We start from the raw sequence: 24,270 nt of genomic DNA on the forward strand, positions 1-24,270 counted from the left end.
AATATAAATGAAGTCCTAAAGCAGATTTCAGAGCTGTTATCCTTTTGTGGAGCCGATTAATAGAATGTAGTGACCTAAATGAAGTGCTGTAGAAAGGCTTGTCAATAGTTTATACATTAAGCTAGGATTATTTGAACACATTCATAATGAAATGAGGATTTTCTTGTGCATTACAAATTAGTTATGGTGATTTGAGGCAAAAGACTGAGATAAGTCAGCAAGCTAAATAGAAAGAATTTGTGTACCTCTGTCCTCATAGAGCCCCATCCCTGTATATCTTGACCTTACACCATTACAATATTTTGTAGAGATTTTAGTACAGAAGATTTACTGCTAAATCTTTGCGAACTTGTGTGGACTTAGTTTTATTAGGCAGCCCAGCCCTGGCATTCAAAGAAGTCTACCAAGAATATTTGTTTCATGTCTGAAGAGTGGAAGAGAAGAGGTTATGTGAATGTTGTGGGAGAAACTCCAGCCTGGGAGGGAAGCTGTGGATTTTGTTTCATTGCAACAGGTCTTGGAATAAGTGAGACAAAAAGTTGGGGCAAGCTTTTTACAGAGTCATTTAAAGTAATAAATAAGTGCCAAGTGAAAAGGAATTTGAACATGTAACTCATAACTCCAAATTATTTACCAATATTGTGTTTTGGCACTGCTAAAGTTCTTAATTTTCAGTTTGTCTTTTTAATCCCATCTTTACCACAGTGACCCTTTTTGCTGTTAAATTTTCTCTAAAGTTTCTGAGGAAATACAAGTTTTGTTCCCTGTCATTATATACTCACCAAATTTTCAACTAATTCACATCCTATATTGCTTTCTCTTTCCACAAACTTAACTGTGCAAAATCATCTGTATTTGCAACTAAGTAAATTGATCAAGGGATCTAAAGTTGAAATTTGGTTGACTTTGTTTGGCTGCCTTGAGATGTTGCAAATTATCCCCCCCTAGGACGTCCTGTGTTTCCACTGCCCTGCGGTGCCAGCCTGGAGAGAGAGGGTGGCTGCTGAAGATGATCTGCTGAGTCCAGCAGGCCCTGGCTAAGCAATTGGGAAGCAGAATTCAGTGCACAGACAGGAGGGCAGAGACGTGTGTCTGCATATTATTGCAGGTGGTTAAGTGAGGCTGGTCACACTCCTAAACCCCCAGGGCATGACAAAGCAGTGTTACTGCATGAGATGATTCAGCCTTTGGTATCAATGTACCCAAGAGATTTTCACAGTTATGCAAACTTAATAGAAGCACGGAGCTGCAAGACATTGCAGCTGCAATACGAGTTAAACTCTCTCAGTCCTGAAAAGCAGGAAATCTTAGTGTATAGTGCAAGGGAATTTAAGTAGCTCCTCATAATGCAGCTGAGAGGAAGCACCAGGCTGACTTGCATAAATTGATTGCAGGCTGCTAGACACTCTTTTAAATTCAGCCACCCTAGTGAAGGTTTAAATAAAAAGATATTGCTCAGACTTCACATGCAGCTTTGGTAGGCACTGGGACTTGAAAGTGTGCTTGGCAGGTAAATAAGCCAGCAGTCAGAAATGCCTGGTACAGACGGTAGTCAGTACCTGAACATGTGATGGGGCACATGCAGAATGCAGGGCATGGTTCAAGGATACAGCCTGGGGCTACTGTGCAGCTGGATCACCCTGTGTGCCTGGGTCAGCCTGTTACAGCGAGGGCTGAGTTGGGAGATACCAGCTGATCCTGCTGACAACAGCCCGGGGAATGGTATCAGCAGCTTTGTTTGACAGCTTTTGCTAAGTTCAAATGTATCCTAAGCAGAAAGCCCAAGAAATAGGGAGATGGACTGTTCTGATTTTTGCTGGTCCTTCTGGACTCACTGCCACCAGCACAGCTGTGCTGCCAGTGAAATGACTGAGTAGGTGAAACCAAGCCCTCGCTGGCTGCATGATATAAAGGGCAACATTTATACAGCTCCAGTTAATCTAAACCTCCTAAAGCAACAGGGAAGAGCTCACTTTGTGCTTTGCAAAGTTAGCAATGCCTAAAAAAAGACTTGATTTCAGGGGAGAATGAAAATGGTTTGGATTTGAATTTTAAAAAAGTACCAAGTACTTTCATAGAACTTTCTGCAACCAATAATATCGTGCTCAATAAATTACTTGCCTTTTGTTCAGAAAGAAAAATATGCATAGTTTCTTATACACCTGATATCTTTTGCTACAAGTGCAAGATACTCAAATGATGTGCAAGTACTCAAATGATGTAATTGACTTTAATATGAAAGGGTTAGCATGGCTTAGAAACATGCAGTGTTGTCATCGTGCAGTCGCTGCCATAAGAGGTCCCTCGCTCCGTGGTGCTGCAGAGACCATTGCACCCCAGTTGAGTGATAGCAAATGAAGGTGACTTCAGGAGCACCAGGGAGACTCTTAGTGGATCAATGCTGGCACTTTGGAAAACTCCAGTGGCACTGCTGTAGGTAAGTCCCAGTCAGTTACTCTTCAAGCAGGTGGTGAGGGAAGGCAGTGTGGCTAGAATGCTGGAGGGCTGCAAGATCTGCAGTGTTTGCCATCTCTCCTCCACAGCACAGGAGGTAGCAGTCTGATGGTGTCCTGGGTAATGCTTCAAAAAAACTTAAACCCATTTGTAACAGAATTATTTTGTATTTAGAATCAGTACTTCTCAAATTGCTTTGCACTCTGTCATTAGCTCAGTGTTTGGTACAACAAAACTAGTAGCAACAAACTTTTGCTCAAGTTCAATGCAATTTTGCAACTAATAGTAACTATTTGTGTTCAGTGGGCTTTTACTCCTGGAGAAAACTCAAATATCTCTCTTACCCCCACAGCTGTTGTGGGGAAATTGTTCCTTTAGCTGTTTTTCCATTGAGAGATGCTCTTTGATGCAATGCTTTTCCAGGGTGTGAACTCACACAGGTCCAGTGTGAACTCAGATCCAGTATGGACATGTGTTGAAGCAGACACACAGTGCTTTGTTAGACTTCTGTTTGTTTCTTGAGATTCTCTGATACATATTACTTGGCTGACATTTTTATATGTTTTTTAATATGAAGGTTTTTTTATATGCTTTTTAACATAAATGTTCTTTTTTGTAAATGGCACTTTTCTTCTTAAATCAGAAAAGTGAGCTGCCTTGTGCTGAGATTTTCTGTTCTGGTACTTTATCCTAATTCCAAGCTGATGTTGCAGAGAAAATGTCGGAGATGCTTCAAATGTACCCCACATCCAGAGATTATCATGAGGGTGAGAGGAAGATGATGTTTCCTAATGTAGATGAGCTAAAATTTTTGTTAGTTTTTGTAGAGTCTTGAAAAGCGGCCTGTAGAATTAAATGAAGGGACTGCATTAAAATAACTGCATCATCCCTAAAATTCTCTAAAATTAATCATAAAATACTTCAAAGGCAGATTTTCATGATGCTTGGGCACCTAACAGTGCAGATAAACCAGGGAGTATTTTCAGCACTGATGGAAAACAGTAGGTGTTTTGCCAGCAGTGCAATCAATAGCTGTGAAGTGCCTAAGACCTCTGGAAATCTTTCTTTTAATGTGGGATTTAAAGCTACAATAGCAAAAAAAGTTGCAAATGAAGTGGAGCACTTAACTGCAGCCTCCCCATGCAAGAAATATTGTCTCTGCAAAGATTATCAATTGAAAGTATCTTAAGGTTCTGGCTGTAAAACAGCATTTAGGTTTATTTGGCTCTATATGTCCCCAGTTTCCTGTGAAAGTAACAAAAGGTAGGTAGGAAGATTTTCAATTTACTGAGACAGAATACGCGTCCTCAAGTAATTGAAATCATATTTTATTTCACTTATGGCTTTAACCCTTATTTATTAACTGTGAGTTTTGAAGGTTTTATTGCTGGCATCATGGAATATTTTATGTTGGAAGAGTGGTTGTCAAGTCCTACCACCTGCTCCAAGCACAGTTCACTTCAACATTTTGACATTATGTTCATTCCCTGTGCACCTCAGGGAAGTGTCTGGCTTCTGCACACCCCACCTTCCATGCATAGAGGAATATTAAACATACACAAGCAGATATAATATGGAATAATCTTCAGTTTAGAGAGATGAGACAATTCTTTGATCTAAACAGAAAATGAATGCTACAGTGTTTATACTAACATCATACATTCCTTCCTCTTAAAAGCGTCTGTTGCCAGACTGCCAGGTGTGAGACACAGGAGATGATGGGGCTCTGGTCTGACTACTTTTAGCAGTTTTCATGTTCCCAGATGTACATGACAGGATGACCAAATGGCATCAAGAAGTTTGGTTGCCTTCCACCCTCACCCCTGCCACACATGACCAAAATTTTTTTTTGAAATATGGAAATTACCATAGCCCAATTACCTAGTTGGTGAAGAATGTCTCTAGTTTCAGGTCTTCAGCTATGACTATTTCCTGCAGAAATAAAAAATGGTGTTTTTACAAATAGTAAAAAGTAGAGATGGAAATCTACAGTTCTTTATGCCTAGGTAGTAAAATTGTAAAGAAGCTTCATTGTAATGCAGCTAAAGAAGTGTAATTCTACTATTATTATTATAATATTGTATTTTCTTCATCATTCACCACAGTTCTTTATAGGTGAAGAAGTCTAGAGCAGAGAATCCAGCAGGAACCAAATGACTATATTGGTGAAAATTATTAGCTGTTTGTATTTTAAAAAGTAACATTAGAAACACCGTATGGGACTAGTAGAAGTTGTTAACATCTTGCCTTGGCTGATTTATTGGGATGTGCTTTCATTTTGTAATCAGCCTTTGAAAAGTCAGTGTCAGCTGGTGGGATTTTTTCCCACAGTCCTTAAAAATAAGAACAGCATTTCATGGGATCTATTTTAACTGCAGGGCACTTTTCTCAGAGCAGTTTCCATGCCCAAACCTTCCAGTAGCAGTTGAGTGGGTCTCCCCAAGAAGCTGAATAGTGGAATGAAAAGACTACTAATGTCTAGACAAGGTGCATAAGCACAGAGGTGGCTGGTGAAGGATGTGCTTTCAGCTGTCAATAGTAAGGAAGAATTTTTTTTAAATTAAAATACAGAAATTCAGCTGAACAGAAGCCAGAGTATATGTTGAAATCTCTGAAACCACTGGCAGAGATCAGAATTTCAGTGTGTTGCCAACAGCTGTGGACAGGCAGACATTTCACCATGTACTTCTGTTAAATCCAGTAATGTGAGCCTCACTTGGGAGCTGAGCTCGTGCTGCTGGGGCTGATGGAGTGGGAGAGGGAGTGTTCCAGGTGGACCATGGGTGCTGTGGCATTGCCTTGTCAGTAGTGGCAGCTGATGAAATGGCTTTTGACCCCTGGTGGGCGGGCTGGAGCAGCAGCATCCTGGTATGAGACATCTGTGGCTGATGAAAGGGGAACAGCCATCACCTGGTAGCCTGGGATGAGTGAAACAGAGCAAGATGAGCTACAGGAGCTCAAAGGAGGCAGAGCAGGGAGAGAGCCCAATTTATCCCCAAAGGTTACAAAGAAAAGTGAGTTCAAAACACTCACCACGGGGTGGCAAACATAGAATAATGAGATTTCTTTTTTAGGTGAACTTTGTATGATTATTAAAGAACTCCAGTCAGCAGCAGGATGCTCACAAGGAGAAAAATAATGTATGAAAATATGCTACATAATAAGACTAAAACAAATATTTGCTGATGATGACTGCTAAATTTCTTATATTGAAGGACTTAACCAGCATATCATGTTCTGACCATCCATGTTTTCAACTAACATGCTCCAAGGCTATAAAATAAATATATGTCCTGAGATTTCTGCCTACTGCTTTGTTGTTGCACTGTGCTAGCAGTCATCTGTTCCCTCGTGGCCAAACAAATATGCCCTGAGCTGTGATAGTCCAGCTAATTTTGATGCAGTGTCAGCATTGATTAGATTTGTTCAGTGTGCTGCCTGCCCGAGCGTGTGCAGCTTGGGCTGTGATTTGAGGTGCATTTGGACAGAGCATCAGATAGTTCTGATGTCATTTATGGCCAAGGGGACAATATGGTGAGTGTCTCAGGGGTCACATTAAGGAACTGTCTGTGCTGGCATGCAAGCCTGTGAGAGATGATAGTGGAAAGATGGACTGAGCCCCCAACTCAATTGAGTGTGAGCAGCTTCTGGTAGTGGGTTCCTATTTGCTTGTTTTTCAAAAATTTGTAATTCATGGTAGAATTTGGTTCTTTTATGCTTAAGACTAGAACTGGATGCATTTAAATAGAACATAAAATTTGTGTAGCGGAAAATGTTGTGAAGACCTTGTTCATGTTACCTGTCTGGATTATACAAGTGCACTAATACTGGAACAGAAATGTTCTCAGGAAACATGCCTTTGGTGCCTTGGCTTAAAATTTTCAAGTCTTGAAATTAAAGTCCATTGCCTCAAGGTTTGATTTTAGTGGCATGGATTCAGGAAAGGAAACCAAGTGCTAGTGATTTGGCAGGTCTTTCCCACAAAGTAAGGCTGGGCTGTGCAGGCATGCTCCATAAAAACACTTATAGAACATTGGGTAATCCCTCATGTTTCCCAATCCCTGCCCAAGCCATGGAGAGAGCACACGAGCTGGAACACAAGTCTGTTTTTCAGCTGGGCAGATATTTGGGGTTGGATTTTTTTTCTTTTGTGCTCTGACAAACAAATATGTCTTTTATCACTGATTTCAGTAGTGTAGCTGAAGATGTACATAGAAAGCAATGTCTCTGTGCTTTCCAGAAAAGGCTCTACATTTTAAAGTTCTTTTAGTCAGTCTCTAGAGAGAAGAAAATATGCTCTTTGAGAGCTTTGTAACTAGCAGACAGATATTTAAAATTAAATTAAGTCTCATTGTTTCCTACTGATTGCTATGTTATCATTTTAATATAACATAATATCATCAATTTAGAAAACATCTGCATTATTAATATCTATTGCTTTTACTGACTCATTAGGCTGGATATGCAAAAATCTGACTATACCTGCTTTAAGTATCTATCTGATTTATTCTTGTATTGAGAACTTGATGAAGTTTTGATGGTTTTGGAGTTTTTGGGAGGGGGGGGTCAAGGTTTATTTCTGCTATCCCCAGCCATGCCTCATTAGATTGCTTACAAGAAGCTGAAGCACAGATATTAAGGGTCTGAAAGCATCTCATCAAAGCAGAGGCTAAACATGAGATCTTAAGGATATAAATGAGTCCTGAAATCCAGTGCTTTTTTGTAACTGGCCAAAAGCCCAGAAGCAAATTGCTGGAATGGAATCAACTAGATACGTTCTTTATTGTAGGAAAAAATTCTCAAGGTTTTCCCAAACATTTATGATGACAGTCTGTGTGAACACGTGCCTGGTCTGGGCAGATGCCTGACTTTGCTCCTTGCCCTGTTATACACAGGCAGTTTCTGTTCTTCTTTGTGACTTTTGGATGGACTGCATGGAAGTCACATGCATTGAAGTCCACTTGCTAAACCAATTTTCATTTTGATGAAATGCATGCTGTAAATGTGTTTGAGTGCTCCTGGTTTTGGCATGTGAACTGACTTGAACAAGTGTGGAAGAGGAGTGTCACCCAGAGGCTGATAAGGAAAGCAACTTCTCCACATGTGGATGATCACAGTTTGATTTGACTTTCTGAGAACCAAATTAATCTGACATTACTGTGTGGTATTGGAACAAAGTACTGTCATCTAGAACAATCAAAGTTGTTGTCTTGATTTTGTTTGAGGTTTTTTTAAAAGCCCAAAGATATTAACAATATTTTCTAAAAATCTTCATTTTAAATACGTCATTTTTTGTAAAATATCTGAGGATCACTAGTTTTATTATAGACTTTGCACAGCAATGACTTTCTGTTTGCTGCTTCAGGAGTTCCTATGTACAAGATATTTCATTAAGCCCCAACTTTTGTTGTAATTTCAAACCAGATGGTGCTTCATACTGAAATTACCTGGATTATATGGACTATCAGTGAAATGATAAGGAACTTGGCAAGTACTATCTGCTAGCTAGCACGCTCAGATTTCTCCAATCTCAGCTAACATACATAACATTGTTTAGTATTTTTCTTTAAAATTTTCAGGTGTGACAGCATAGACAAGATTTTGAACAGCAAATCAAACTTCTGTGTTGTGAATCAGCAGTTCAACATAGGGAGGCTGCTATGTTGTTAATTTATTCCCTTGTTAGTGCACATTAATCCTCCATGTAAGCAAGCCCTTCCTTAAGCTCATTTCAGTGTAAATCATTTCCACAAGATGAGCTTGCACCCGTGAGCAAAACCAGAGGGTGAACAAAGCTTTGGATAATCTTACATCCACCTAATGCAAATCATACAACCATTTCAGTCAATTTTCTACCTCTACCCATTGAGGGGGGACCTGCTCTTGTCCTCTTTTTTTAACAACAATTTTTTTTCTTCTGTGTATAATTAATCTTGTCTCCTTTATTCATCTTAGCATCTGAAAAGCAGAAACAGATGGTTGTAATCATTTAGCCGTCATTTTATCACTAAAAATCAAATTACAAAAGCTTTCCTAGAATGACTTTCCTCATCTGTTTCATGTTTTGCATCTTTATTTTGGGAGAAAGTTTATTTTTCTATCTGGTGCCTGCTTCTTTTGCCAGATAGTTGAGGGACAGCTGTTAATTGTTTACTGTCCATTTGCCTGAAGATCTGTTAGCTACACTGCCAGGAAAGCCCTCCAAGCAGCCACGTAGGTGACAGTGTTTTGATGTTGTAGTCACTTCATATATAAGGGTAAGACCACATCATAATTTATGTGAGTTGTGAAGTCCTCCAACAGCTCATAGAGTCAAAATGCAAAATATTGTAGCATTAATTCAGAAGGAGTCAGAGCGAGCACAGGCTTGGCAAGTATGGCAGAAGCTGGCCCCAGTGCAATTACTGGCATCTTCATGGGCTGCTTGTTTACATTTGAATTTTTGACCTAAACAATCAGGTCATTCTGGATGGTGCCTTTGAAATGCTCACTCAGGAAATACATGTGTCTTCAGCAGAGTGCTCAGGATCCTGTCCCAGGACCAAAATATGGAAGGAGGCAAAGCGAGTCTGGGGGATAAATGAACCAGTGAACTCATTTCAAGTAAGCACTTGAAAACTTGGTTCACCCATTAAATATTCAGTATATTAATTGAGTAAAATTGAATGTTAATGGAATAATTAACATAATTATCATTATGTTAAATCACATCCTTAAAGAGAAGGAGCAAGACTAACTCTTATACAGAACAGGCTTTTCACTCTACATTGCAAGGCTGTGATGATACTGAGCATCCATAAATACAGTTGAGATAGGTGTGTTGAATCCAGGTCAGCTGTACATCACCATAACAGTATGAAACAGCTGAAGGAGAACTTCTCCCAATGCATCTTTTAATTTTTTAAACTTTTCTTTTTCAGTTACATTCTCAAGAGGTCTAAATTTGGAGTTAATAAAATAGAAGTAATCAGGCTAAAGTATCAAGTCAAAGTATTGCACAGTATATCTTGGTGACATGAGATGGATATAAAATCTGTTCTTTACCAAGCCTAAAAGGCAGGACCTTCTCCACAGCACAAACTAATCTTTTGCTGATTCATGGCAGCTGTCATTGACCATTTGATACATAATTTTGGTGCTAAGGGGGGCCAATATGGACATAACACAGTAAGACTCATCAGTGTCTGTAGTGAATGCAACCCGCTCTATGTAGCTGCCATCCTGCTTACCAAGTTATCTGGAAAGATTTGTAATAGTTATTTGAGTTTTCTTGGGTTAAAACACCCATAGTAGCCTGGGATATTCTTCTATAGTTTCATTTTATTCTTACTAGTTTTGGAAAACTAAAAGTACAAAAAAGAAATACATAGAGTAGTAACAGCTTTTGAGAAGATATGCAAAAAAACCAACTTCTCCTTAAAGCTCATCCCCAAGCTTGTAATTTCTTTTTTATATTTCTAGCTCTCACCTTTATATGGTAAAATATTTACATTGACAAATATTTATCTTGTTAATTAAAACTGCTAAAAGGCCAGTTTCTCAGAGTTGATGCTGTAAGAAAAGAGAAAAAGCCTAAATTTAATTAATATCCTAAAACCTTAGTCATAGTGCTACTTGCCTCCAGCTGGATATTATGCTGTCTGGAAGATGGGTCTGTATTAGAAAAGCAGCATTTGTTCACCATAGTGGATTTTTAATTCTTAACCTTAAGAGTATTTGAATCTTTAAATTTAAATTTTTCTACTGTGAAAATATGCCAAATTGCTGAAATACATTATGTGAGTAAAATGAGGTATTTATTCTCCTTGATAAGCCTCCAACTATTTGTACTGGTTTAGCCTGTATTATTTAGAAATTTTCCACCAGTTTAATGAAATTATTTTTCATCCAAGTTAGGTTTTCTGTTGAAATATATCTATACCCACACACATAGATATGCACATTTTTCCTCTCAGATTCAAAGGACAGTGTTATAAATGGCTCTCGGTCTTTGTCATCTTGCCCCATTTAATTCAGCTTGGCTGCCTGCCACATCCTGCTCTCTCAGGGAAACACCAGCAGAGGGAATGAGTAGCTGTCTTTCCATTCAGATCTGAAAGCTATCTGACTGCTGTTAACATTGGAGCAGAAGTGGCCATGGTATTTCATGGACTCCCCGGAGGAAAGATCCAAAGCCTGTGTAATCTGAACATCCCTCACTTTAACTTCTCACTGAGATGGAAGGCTCTGTGTAATCCCTGCTATTTATTGCTTTCCAGATTCCACTCTGTAAGCATCAATAGTTTATATTTCATCCAGTATTGCCAGCAAACTGTAAGCTGAGTTAACAAATGTCATGCGAGATGTTTTTCAGCTTCTGACACAGCTCACCACACGCAAATGAGTAAATGAGGCCAAAATGTTCTAGTCAGCTTCTCTTCAGCACAGAGATAAGGTGAGACACCTTTGGGTGTGAAATTTGTAGTCTGTTTCTCAAATGAATTTCTGCAACAGTGAATTCCCATATGTTAAGTAAAACATAAATCATATGACAGGCAAGTACTGCTTGCCCTGAATTACATTTATATAATAGCCCTCTATATAATAAACCTCTAGGTAGAAGCAAATCCTTGGCATGCCTAACAGATAAGCTGGAAAATAAGAAAAAAAATGAAGCCTTTTCCTTTCTCCCCAGTTTAGCTTCTTTGGTATGCATTACCAGAAATGTGGCAGGGTTACAATTCAGTGCACACACACACAGAGCAGAGATTATTGGGTTTGAGAGAGAAGGAGAGGCATTACCATGCTTAACTTGCATGCCCAGGCAGCCCTGCTCTGAGAGCACAGTGCCTGGTGCCACCAAACAGCCGTGACTGCTTTCTTTGCTGGACCACCTCACTGTGCTCTGCCTGCTCTAACACAACCTCTCACACCTTTCTCAAGGTTAAATCCTACACAGGGTGGCATTTTTTATTGCTGCCTAAGCACTGGAAATAACAGTCCCACTGCCCTGGTGCAACCAGCACCAGCAGATGCTCTCTTCCATTTCTTCCTACGTTTTGAGCGATGTGATCTCTGTGTATGGTGAAGTGCCATACAGGCAGTAGCCATCCTGTCAAGGGTAGAATCTGTCAGACAACTGAGAAGGCTTGAAAGCACCTTCCTGCTTTGAAGCCATAGTTTTTGTGCTTTTTACTACATCACTCCAGTCCAGGGAGCTTTGCTGTCAGCATTTCTGCCCCAGACCTGCTGCTGTGTGGATGCTCAGGATGTGCAGTGCACTTCACAATGCCCTCCCTATTGCCAAATGCAGCCTCCCCAGGGCGTGCCCCAGGAGGGTTGCAGAGCTGGGGGGATAATGCCCTCAACTAGGACGTTGTACAGGGAGGGTGCTGTACTCTGTGCACTTCACAGATGAGTGAGGAATACAAGGCAGAAAGGAGAAGCAGCAGTACAGGAGATTAGGAGGTAGCTACGGGAAAGAAAGGGTGTACTCATCATTTTTAAAATGGCTGCTTAAATACTACAAGTGGTTGTCATCACGTAGTTATATTAACCTGTTCTGTCACCCAGCTCCTCTCTCACAGGTCAAAATCAGCCTTATCACACACTCCACACATTGCTGAGTTGTGCAGTGGAGAAGGGATGAAGTGAAGCAGGTGCCCAGCTGTGGGAAGGTGTCACACCTTTGACTCAGCTCTCCAGGTCTGTTTGTAAGTGTGAGGCTTAGCTGCTTGTGACTTGGTAAATAAGAATCTCCACAAGGCAATTTGAACTCTTCTCATTGCTAATGCTAATGTGAACTGAGTGAATTAGCTGTAGGCTGCCTTGCTGCTGAATGTAGCCAGTGGTAAATCTGAATTTGATTTTTAAAAAAAAATTACAGAGGGAACCTATTCATGTGATGAAGATAGGGCAGTGAAAAAGGTGTCAAGACTATTTAATGTATGTTTTCTTACACAGGCAGTGCTAGTGCTGCTATTATACCTCTCATCTCCCCCCTTTTGCATGGAGAATTCCCAGGTTTTGTAGCACCGAGTTAGTGTACAATGAACCTGGGGAGACCCAGGGCATTTAATGTTTGTAAGAGCGGGATTTGATGCCATTGTTCCTGGAAAAACCAAACTGTGACAACTATTTCTTGCTGTCAGTCTGTGTTGTCAGCCAGCTCTGTGCCCCAGAGTGCAGCAGTTAGCCAGATCGAGTTTTATGCTCATGCTTCTTTGCCTTTTTCACATCATCATAACTTCCTTAGTTGTCTTTTCCAGTCTGCTTTCTCTGTTGCTCTTGTCTTAAGATAAATGTCTACTGTCAAAATTAGGAAAGTTACCTGAGGGAAACTTGATTACAGGGAATGTGAAAAGAACTCAAGAGTGTATTTCATTTGCACGAGCTGTGGAAGTGAATACCAGCTGCCTGAGCATGTGTTCCATGGACTAAGGGTCCCAAATGGGCTAACCTTTCCTTTTCCTCTGTTTTCCATTCAGGGTTTGAACATGAGTACCCAGCCACATTCTGTGACCAAGGCAGAGATCCCTAGCCATGTTCTTTACACCGTAGGAACGTGTGTGCTCATTATTGGCTCCATCGGCATCATCGGAAACCTCCTAGTCCTCTACGCATTTTACAGGTACAAAAATTCCTTTTGTGGTTGATCTGAGTTTCACCTATACCCATGTGCAGACTTCTGCATTGCTTTCCATGTGGGTTAAATCTAATGGCAATAAATGTGGGGGGAAAGAGAGGAGAAGGCAACCCTACACAGATGAAAACACATCCATGTGCGTATTGATAACCTCAGTGTAAATTCCTGGTCGTTTAAAGAATCAAAATGAGAAAATAATACCTTGTTCTATAAACAATTTCCAATTGAAAGTTTAAAGAATGGTTTAATGCTTCTAGTGACAGAAACCACAGTCTTGCAGCTGCAGACTTCTTCACTTACCCTGTAGCATTTGCACAAATGTTTGACAAACAGTGACACTCTTCCCAGGAGCCCAGCGGTCCTGAAAGGACCAAGAATGCAACCTGCTACATGAAATGAGCTCATGCCACCAGTGTATTTCCTACTTCAGGCAGATCATAGGATTTCTGTCAGTTTTTGTGCTCTCTTGGCAGAGTAATAGGCCGCCAAAGCTACTGCAGCTACAGTATGCAAAAATCTCATGGAAAAAAGAAACATCTGTCCTCTGTCCCACAATGTGATGATGGATTTCAAAATCCTCTGCATTCACTACTTGCTGTCATTATGCATGGTGATGCAGCAAGGCCTTACAATGCTAGAGACCCCAGTGGGGTCATGAACCAAGCATTAGTTTCCTATTCCTAAATGGTTAGGACAATTAAATTAGTTATTTTGACTAACCAGCTTCTAATATGATTTAGAGAAAATTAATTCCCCGCAACTGTAGATAACTTCATGACTTTTTAAAATTAAATACAAGCTTTGTATTTGTCTTGAAATGTGTGTGGTTTAACTGGTGTAATAAAAGCATTCAATTGTCAAAGTAGGAATATCTGCACAGGCAGATTAGCACCTGGGAATGTATGAACTCTGCTCTCTCTCTTACCTTGTTTTTGCTGACAGTTATGAGACCCAAGGATTTACTAGAATTGCAGCAGCACTGAGATGTCTTTCTCACTTTCTTTTTCAGTATTTATCAGCAGGAGGAAAGAAATTCATGTTAGCTGCAAATATTGATATTGCAAAGCACATCAGAAATGTCTCAGTTGTTTTCCTTGGATAAGCTTTGCTTGCAGACCTCTGCTTTCACACTCCTTGTTGTGGTGTTTAATGTTGCCTCCTCATCTGCAACTGGTTTCATTCTCTGTTATGAGATATATATAAGCAAAAGCAAATCTCTTTCTCCAAATCTGTGGGCTCTGCTTATGCTGTAGCACTTTGCAAAAGGTCACTTAGCTAGTGGTGTGTCAGGCCAACTGTGTCAGCACACCACCTCAGGTCAGCAGTTATTAAAGTACCACCAGAAGCCGATCCTTTGGCTCTGTAACTTTCTTCAGATCTTCCTCATGTGCAGTGCAAGGCACAATCAATATCACAGCACTCCTAGGGAACTGCTCTTCTGAACAAATCCATATTTATCAAGACAGCTGAAACTCTCCTTAGCTTGAAGAGGAAACAATCTATTTTATGGCTCCTGGTCTTTTCAATCATTTTGAAATGACTACAGCTGTAGCTGCAGTAATTGACTGATGATTAGCAATTGATTCACTGTAAGTAACCATCAATTTCAACCTGGACAGTATATATTTATGCTAGTAAGCAAAGTTATAAAGTTAACTTTCCACTTTGTCTTTTTAAAACTATGTATTTCTCATGTTTTTAAGCAACAAGAAGCTGAGGACTTCCCAAAACTACTTTATAATGAATTTAGCTGTGAGTGACTTCCTGATGTCGGCTTCTCAGGCACCCATATGCTTTGTCAACAGCTTGCACAGAGAATGGATACTTGGAGACATAGGTACTTTTCACCACTAATTCACACCTTGCCAGCTTTACGCTGCCTGCACCCTGTTTCAGCCACAACAGCCTTGGTTTGTGACATGGCTAGAGCAGCACAAGTCTCTCGAGTCACAGCCCCAGACATCGTCAGTCAGTGTGGTGTCACCTGTTTTGTATTACAGCTGTGATTCTTTTATCTTACATATTTTGGAAGGGAAGGAGTCAAGATTCACATGTAATCATGTCACCCTTTAGCTTGTAAGGGAGGTGTCATGGCTGAAAATAGGTAGAAAAGTTTCAGTAAGTTGTAAATAGTTTTTTCTATTAGATAATACTTTTATTTAGAAATGTATGTTGATATACTTTGGCACACTTCTAGGAATCTCATATTTAATTAAGAGATTTAAATAACAATAATGAGTTTGAGGACTCAGCAAATTCAAGCCTCTCTCTTTCCAACTGCAAGAAAGAAAAGATCTATGCTGAAATTAAGGCTGAAATGTGAGTATAGCAAGAACCTCAGAAGGCTCAATGCTGGTTGGTGCTCCTCATCATATTATGGATGAAAACCTGCACCCACTGGTGGCTGTACAATGGTGGAGCAAGCCCAGCGACCATGTACTGTTCAGCAGCACAGAAGGGACTCTGCCTTTATTTGAAGATACTTTTAGTAATACTTATCCCCTTTGATAAAACCAGTGAAAATTACCATGCTGTCACAAATGAAGAATTTGATCTGGGTCGAGTAGGATTTGGTCCTTGGTTGCAAGTTACTTGTATAGACAATTCTGCTTTAAGGATGGATCTGGTGGTTTTGCTGCCTGTCACTCCTGGTGGGCTCTTGTCTATAACCACATGGGGCAATGCAAGATTTCAAAAAAAGGATGATCTTTCCACACAGGTTGCTCCATTAAATTCAATGTAACTTTTCCCATCTGGTACTGCAATGCCTGAATGCAGAGGGGGTTGAGAAGTCTGTTTCAAAAAAAATGTCAGTTCTTTTAAAAAGTACTGCCATTAAATAGAGGAGTTGGAGCTATGTTTTACAGTTGGTCTCTTAGTCACCAAATTTAAACCATTTCTGCATTTTTAAGCCATATAAACCAAAGTCATTTCTTGAACCACCCATCCATCATTAACAGACAGATGTCTGCTGCAGCATGTTAAGATCAATTTATTGGGCAACAGTCCAGGAAAATATAACTGTAATTACATTGGATTTTCTTTGAGGCAGTTTTCCATTGACAAAACATTCCCAGTTGCAGCCTGCAGTGAAACAGGACTCATTTAAATACTTATATTTGTATTTTATTTATATTTATGCTTTTCTAATAAGCACTTAATAACTATGAAAATGTGAAGCTAAGAAAGTACTTCTACTGAGAGAGAAGACCTCAGCAAGTAAAAAAAACCAGGGAGATTTATTATTATGAGCTCTGAAAGCATGCCTCTTTTCAAGAAAGCCCCTGACGCTGCCATTTCCTTCTCCAGGCTGTAACTTGTATGCTTTCTGCGGGGCTCTCTTTGGGATAACCTCGATGATGACTCTGTTGGCCATCTCTGTTGACCGCTACCTGGTGATCACAAAGCCCCTGCAGTCCATCCAGTGGACGTCCAAGAGACGCACCTTGCAGATCATCGCCGCGGTGTGGCTCTACTCGCTGGGATGGAGCGTGGCTCCGCTCCTTGGCTGGAGTATGTTGTCTGCTCTCTCTCTCCTACCATTCCCTGTGTGCTCTTTTTAGTCTTGCTTGGGGTGTAAAACAATGAGTTTTCTTATCAGTGCTCGTGAGGATGCCCTGCCACCACCCGATGGTTTGTTGTTGTAGCACACATCTGCACCTACTGCACTGCACAAACCCTCTGCCCCCCTACACCCAGGGTGTGTTAAAGAAACACATCAACCAACAGATGGAGTATTAGGTGTGTACCTGAGAGTTCTGTAGTCAGGACATCCTCTCCACATGGGCACTCACTTCTCAGACTACATATATGATGTGCAGTTTGGCTGACACAGCTCTTGAAGGCCATGGATACAGGACAGAGTTTATTTTAAGTGCTTAGTAGCTGGATCAGCACCTGCTCTAACTTGGGGTGCATGTGTGAATAACATGTTCCATGTATTCCATAGGTTCCTATGTGCCTGAGGGCTTGATGATATCCTGCACATGGGACTATGTAACCTACTCCCCTGCAAACAGAAGCTACACCATGATTTTATGCTGCTGCGTGTTTTTTATCCCCCTGGCAATAATATTCCACTGCTATTTATCAATGTTCCTGGCCATAAGGCGTACTGGCAGGTAAGCAATCTAGCTGAAAGAAGTGCATATCCCTTTTTGTGTAACAGAATATTTTCTCAATTTCTTTAGCTGCAGAAAAATCTGCATCAAAAATTAGTCTGAATTGAAATTGACAGCTGCAACAGGAGAACTATTTTTTTGCCAATTTAAAACTGGAATGGATGTATGAATTTCAGAGTAGAAGTCGTCTCTGGTGGTTCTAATCTTATTCCACTGTAGTAATTAATAGTATGTCAGATACTTGGATTGAGTTATTAGTATTTCAGATTTGTACTACAAGAAACAATGTCCTTGTGTATTCCAGCAGTTTTCAGCCTCAAGGGATAATAAAAAACATGTAGCAAAAGGGGAATCATCTGCCTTTGAGCAGCTCTGTAAACAAAGCAGTCCTCATATTTTTTGACAGTTTTATTTAAGGCAGGCATCCCAAAAGCCATCACACTTCACTCAAGCATCACAACTACATGCACAATATTTGGCTATGCTTGCTCATATGTTTTTCCCAAAAATTTTTTTGGCCTGTATTTGAAATGAAAATCAGCAGGGTGCTAGATCTGTAAACTAACATCATTCTATCTGTTATTTTTCTGCTAATGAGCACATGGCTTATCTTTGGTCTGATCCAACACTAGCTGCTGCTGTGAGTCCTTCCTGCTGCTCAACTGTGTCATCAGTTCTGATGGCTTTTCTCTGCTCTTGTGGGCAGGCACTTGTTGAAATCATTTGGCTTCATAAGCCTAAATTCCACTTTTAAAAGTGCATTTATATACACCTAAAATGAAGTTCTTTCTGAACACTCTTATTTTGCCTTTGTCTTGGTTTTTTATTGTGCGTTGTGTATGTATCCTTGACAGCAAGAGAAGAAATGCATCCTTAAAATAATGATGCCTTGTACACCCGTGGAGCACAGTGGACATAAGCTGTTTCTGTGCCTTTTGCAAGGCCAGGCTGGATGGAGCTTCGAGCACCCTGGTCTAGCTGAAGGTGTCTCTGGTTATGGCAGGCATATTGGAACTAGATGATTTTTAGGCTCCCTTCCAACCCAGGCCATTCTATGTTTCTTTGATTCTGTTCTATATTTACAGTGTGCCAGCAGGGACTTTGTTAATCTGCTGGCTGGTAATTAATGTATTCAGCCTGAAATGTAGCTCCATTTAGCAACACTAACATGTAAAATTTGTTATTTCTATGCTAAAGAATATAAAATGCCTAACTATGTAAAAGTTTTTAAAATAAAATACAGCGTGTTTGGTGTGAGAAGAGAATTTGATTTTTCATGACAAAAATACTAGGACTGCCTGTTCTACCTCCCACTGAAAATACTCTTTAATAAATCTGCAGGTAAGTAAAAATGTCCTTGCAAGTGTTTGGGACAGGTTTCTCAAAGCTGTCAGGGTATTCCAGCATGTGTTATCTCCTGAACTAGAATTTCTGCAAGCTGCTACTCTGTCAAAAAGGAAAATATCTAAGACTTGATTTTGCCATCCAGCTGTGCCTTTTCTTGCTCCATTTCTAAAAGCAATGGAGGGCAAGAGATACCACTTTCTGTATCTTTGCAACCTGACACCCTCCTTATGTTAGGGATGAGGACACAGCAGTCCTGTCCTGTAGTCCCTGTAGCCAGGGATCTGGCTCAGTCTCACAGGCAACCATAACACTTGTAACCACATTAATTACCTTCCAGAGTTTTTAAATATCAGAGGAGAAAAGAACAGTTGAGTGGTGAAATAAGAAATTTACTTCATTTTACATATTGCTGAGAACACGTTAGAGGTATTGCTTTTCATTGTCCTTCTGAAATATCTGAATATGTGTTTTTCCCCTCTTACAGAGATGTTCAAAAGCTGGGGTCCTGCAGCCGGAAATCCTACATCTCTCAGTCCGTAAAGAATGAGTGGAAGCTGGCAAAAATTGCTTTTGTGGTCATCATTGTGTTTGTCTTGTCCTGGTCTCCATATGCTTGTGTCACCTTGATTGCCTGGGCAGGGTAAGTGGAAGAGGAATCCAAGCAGCAGGACTTAAGCAAATAAGACTAGTACTATCATCCATATGAGGGAAATCTCCTTTTTGAATGGGTCTTAAATAATTACAACATTAGAGGTGATACTCATTCTTCACTATATCCTTGTAAATAAAGCAGAAAAGGGCTTATTTGTCTATGCATTTTGAAACTATTATGACTTTTTAGTCTTAATATTTGGTACACAATATTTTCTCTCCCATGTGATGCTTTCTTTGTATAAATTGGAGGAATTACCTCCTTTATCTCCTAATACCCTCCTTCCTTTCGTACACTGCTGTCTCCTCCACCCATTGTTCACAACACTGCTGTGTTGTCAATGCACGTTCTACTCTTCAAGGCCAGGTTGGATGGGGCCTTGAGCAAGCTCATTAGTGAAAGACGTCCTTGCCCATGGCAGAGAGGTTGGGCTAGATGATCTTTAAAGTGTCTTTCAACCCAAACCATTTTGTGATACCATGATATTAACTGAGCTTGTGCTGCACTGACATTGACTGACAGTCACACCTGATTGACTGTGGGAGCTTAAAGCCTAAAGGAAAATATTGGTTTTAAACCACTTCCAGTCCTCTCCTCCTTCTGCAATGTTCAGAACTGAGGCGCTGACACACATTACTGTGCAGCACACATGGTGCAGCTGGAAGATTTTTTAGGTTTGATTTCTCTCATCATCGTTGATTTCTATCATCATTCACTTTTCCCAGATGGCCACAAAGGGGGTTCTTTTGTTAGAGTTCTTGGTATTTTTGGGGGTTTTTTTGTCTATTGCAGAAAAAGGGAAGGTGATTTTTTGTGTTCCTAGTCATCTTAATATTACTTGCTGCATGTCTTTGATCTTTTCTAAATGAATGAAACCAAGTACATGCTGTCAAATTCAAACCTTTCATCTGAGCAAAGAAATCATTTGAATGAATCAACTTTACAGGTGTATTTCTTATAAAAAGACAATAGCACAAAACCAATTTTAAAGAGTAATATGTTTTAGTAATGTAGTATCCATGTAATCCATGGCATAGCTGTGTGTAATGTTTTTGCTTTGTTTTAGTCGAGGCAACAGCCTAACACCATATTCCAAATCTGTGCCAGCAGTTATTGCCAAAGCTTCTGCAATCTACAACCCCATCATATATGCAATAATTCACCCAAGATACAGGTACAGTAAATGCATAGGTATGTGTATAACTGTACATGAAAATGTGGATCTTTTACACAGAACAAACTACCCTCGTTCCTTCAGCCTCACCCTGTGCACTGCATGTTCCATGTTCCTGTGCTGACCAGGCCATGATGGGCTCCCAGTGGTCACACCCATCTGGTACATGGCAGCTCCTGATATGGCCTGGGGAGTGGCCAAAAGAGAACAGTCCCTCCCTTCACCTTTCCTCTCCCTCAGAGCCCTGCTCTGCCCTGTGGAGCTGTACAACACCATGACTGACAGGAGGAGAAAATGATGCTCAGGTCACCTTTCATCATACCAGAGACAGCCACTACAGAGCACTCTCTAGAGAAAAGTCCCAACCAGCAACACTCAAAAAATCACATCCTTACCAATTTAAGCAGCTCTATATACCTATGTTTAAGGTTTGGTTTGCTGAAGCATTTTTTCACAAAAAAATTTTTGGGACACTGGCAGCAAAAAATACTTTATTATACCAAAGGGATATACTTTTAACAGAACTGCTATCCAGCATACCTGTAGAATTTTTTGCAAGCCTTTCAAAGCATAGCTACCACAAAGTGATGCTGTATTGAAAGTTCTGAGAAAACACAGGGATGCCATGGTGGTAAATGTGATAAATGTATAAATACCACTAGATGGCAGGGTTAGTCATTGGTATGAGTCTTGTTTCGCCCAAGAGGTGGAAAAGCTGGTAAATTCAACTCAGACTCAGGATCTGGAAATTGAGTTCATTGTTTAGGATGTCTGATGCATGACAGTGTGGTTGTAAGAAAAGTGAAGCTTTTTCAGAAGGCTGGTCAAAAGATGCCCCAAAAGGGTGAAAACCTTTCACACTATGATTCTATAGAATCACAGAATGCTTTGGGTTGGAAGGGACTTTAAGTATCATCAAGTTCTCACCACCTACCATGGGCAGCGACACCTTCCACAAGACCAGGTTGTGCAAAACCTCATCCAACCTGGCCTTGAACACTTCCAGGGATGGGACATCCACAGCATCTTTGGGCAGCCTGTTCCTGTGCCTCACCAGCACCACAGTAAATTTCTTCCTAATATCCAATGTAAACCTTCCCTCTTTCAATTTAAAGCCATTCCCCCTTGTCCTATCCCTACATGCCCTTTCCTGTAGCCCTCATTCAGGTAATGCTGTAAAAGGCACTACCTTACAGCTGAAAGTGCAGTAAGGCCTGTCCAGAGCCTTCTCTTTTTCTGGCTGAGCAGCCCAACTCCCTCAGCCTATCTGCAGAGGAGAGGTGCTCCAGCCCTCTGATCATCTGTGTGGCCCTCCTCTGGACATGCTCCAAGAGGTCCATGTCTTTCCTATGCTGGGGATCCCAGAGCTGATGCAGCGCTGCAGGTGGGGTCTCCCCAGAGCAGAGCAGAGGGGCAGAATCCCCTCCCTCCCCTGCTGCCCACACTGCTTTGGATGCAGGACATGATCCAGGACACGTTTGGCTTTCTGGGCTGTGAGTGCACATTACCAGATCATGTCCAGCCTCTCACCCATCAGCACAGCACCCCCAAGTCCTTCTGGGCAGGGCTGCTCCCAGTCCATCCTCTGCCCAGCCTGTGTTTGTGCTTGGGATTGCCCTGACCCACACACAGCACCCTGCACTTGGCCTTGTTGAACTTCCTGATGTTCCTGTGGGCTCCCCTCTCCAGCCTGTCCAGGTCTCTCTGGATGCCATCCCTCCCCTCAGTGTGGCAGCCACACCACACAGCTTGGTGTCATCACCAACCTGCTGAGGGTGCTCCCAATCCCACTGTCCCAGTCACTGACAGTGGTGTTCCACAGGGCTGGTCCCAGCACCCACCCCTGAGGTCACCACTCTCACTGAGCTCCACCTGGACACTGAGCCACTGACCACAGCTCTGAGTGTGACCACCCAGACAACTCCTTATCCACTGAGTGGCTGGTCTGTCAAATCCCTGCTTCTCCATTTTGGAGACATATTTTGTTTGAAAATGGCTGCTATCATAACTAACACCTTTTTTGCATCCTCCAAAAACCATCTAAGTTTTTTGCAGTCAGCAGAGCATTTTAATTTAGAGTAGGAGAATGCCTAGTTTCTGATGGGTTTCAGGAGTTGAATAAGAAGCTTTGCATGGCTGGCTGATGTGTTTAGTATCCATTATTTGTTTCTGAACCAAAGTTATTGTGTTCCGTTTATTATTTTTGCAAGGAACAGGTTGCCCAGAGAAGCTGTGGATCCTTCCTTGGAAGTGTTCAAGGCCAGGTTGGACAGGGCTTTGAGCAATCTGGTCTCTAGTGGAAGGTGTGCCTCCCCATGGCATCAGGCTTGGAACTGGTTGGTGTTTAAGGCTCCTTCAAGATCCCTTCCAACCCACACCATCCTATGGCTCTGTGACAGTGAACTGCTTCAGTCATTCTTTTTCCTATCAGCATTGGCTTCTTAAGACTGTTAAGAAAAAGACTGGAGTCCTCAACAAGCTGTCAGACATTTTCTTTATAAGTATCTTGTTTTTATCTTGTTTTATTTTTTCCCCACTTTCTAGACTTATCTACAAGAGAAATTGTTGTGGATTTGGGAAGACATTTCATGCACTTGGGAGCAATCCAGTCAGGAAAAAAAGTAATGTTGGGTCCCTTGTGATGAATCAAGAATGCAGTTTCAAAACTGAAAAAACCCTACAGTATACTAATAAGTCAGTTGGTAAAAATATGTTGGCAGGACCAATTTTGCTTAAACAGTGAATAATGAATATGTATGCTAAAGTTATTGTTTCTGGATAATTTCCAAATCTTCTAATTATTCACATTATGCCTTGAAAGTAATTTATTCAAGCACAGATAAATGGGCCAGTCTGTTCAGGCCAAAGGGTTAAGGTCTTGAGCAAGGGATCATTAGTCATTTTATATTGGAACTACTGAACCAAATTACATCTAAGTTATTTTCCAAATCTTTCTAGAAAGAGGCATCCAGAAATCAGGATCAAACGTGTTCAAATTCACTTCAATCCACTAGCAAAACAAGATGCTTTTTTGCACTGAGAATTCCTGACACTGCACATCTTAAAATCCCAACAAAAGCAAGCCTTTTTGTGGGGTTTCCTTAACTTAAACAACAGAGAAAAAAAAGTACATTACAGTGAATGTAGCTGAAAATGTAACAGTGACCTTTGTGCTAGCACTTGGCTTCTAAGAACTGATTTGAGAGTTTGTTATATTCCTCCTCACTTACCCACCCCCCTGCCCACTCATTCCCTACCAGCAGAAAGGAGAATAACACCTCTCCTTAACAGGACTCACAGGAGCAAACGAATGTAAGTGAGGAATGTACTCAAAGTTTTAATTTGTGAAATGCTTTTTTGCGGGGAAGAAAGCTTTCACATCTTTAACAACTTTTGTGTTATCTCTATGTTCCACAATAACTCTAACACATTGCTGTGTTAGAGTTATTGCAAAAACTCCCTTACGTTTTGGAAGTTTTAGGTTTTGGAATCATTCTTTCATAGCAAACAGGAAATTCTGCAACTCCATGTTTCCAGCTGGCTCCCAAGCAAAGCAGAACTGCACAAAAAATATTGGTTCAAAACTCCTACATCATAAATAATGAATAATCACAAATAACTTTGAGTTGCAGTATTTTTTTAGAAGTTGTTTGCAATTACTATATTACTCCTATGATATGAGAGTCGCTTTAGGTGACTCTTATTTCAGATTATAATATCATTAAATAAGTACCTCAGTTTATGCCTTTTAAATCACACATACAATATTAAAACTCCCTTCAAAATCTGTACTTTCATCCCAAACAGCAAAATGTCCCTCATTGCTCCTCCCAAATATTAGTAAAATAGAAAATCTCGTCCCTCGAGACATTCAGAAATGTTCATATGTTTTCCTTGA

The 24,270-nt window shown here is 40.6% G+C and overlaps 1 protein-coding gene across 11 annotated transcripts in view; it reads left to right on the forward strand.

Moving 5' to 3' along the window:
• LOC135298870 (melanopsin-like) overlaps positions 1-24,270 on the forward strand; it is a 44,908-nt gene that overhangs the window by 9,685 nt on the left and 10,953 nt on the right. For 2 of the 11 annotated variants that reach the window (XM_064416963.1, XM_064416973.1), the window contains 6 exons: positions 12,921-13,063; positions 14,782-14,915; positions 16,388-16,591; positions 17,028-17,199; positions 19,031-19,186; positions 20,265-20,372. In XM_064416963.1, coding sequence (XP_064273033.1) covers positions 12,921-13,063; positions 14,782-14,915; positions 16,388-16,591; positions 17,028-17,199; positions 19,031-19,186; positions 20,265-20,372 — 917 coding nt within the window. Of the gene's footprint in view, positions 1-2,242; positions 2,438-6,207; positions 9,058-10,470; positions 10,889-12,006; positions 12,147-12,920; positions 13,064-14,781; positions 14,916-16,387; positions 16,592-17,027; positions 17,200-19,030; positions 19,187-20,264; positions 20,373-24,270 lie in introns of those variants that run through there. The other 9 variants (XM_064416967.1, XM_064416964.1, XM_064416965.1 and 6 more) reach the window with 9 other exon arrangements.

This window comes from Passer domesticus, chromosome 4 (assembly GCF_036417665.1).
Source record: "Passer domesticus isolate bPasDom1 chromosome 4, bPasDom1.hap1, whole genome shotgun sequence".
Lineage (NCBI taxonomy): Eukaryota > Metazoa > Chordata > Aves > Passeriformes > Passeridae > Passer > Passer domesticus.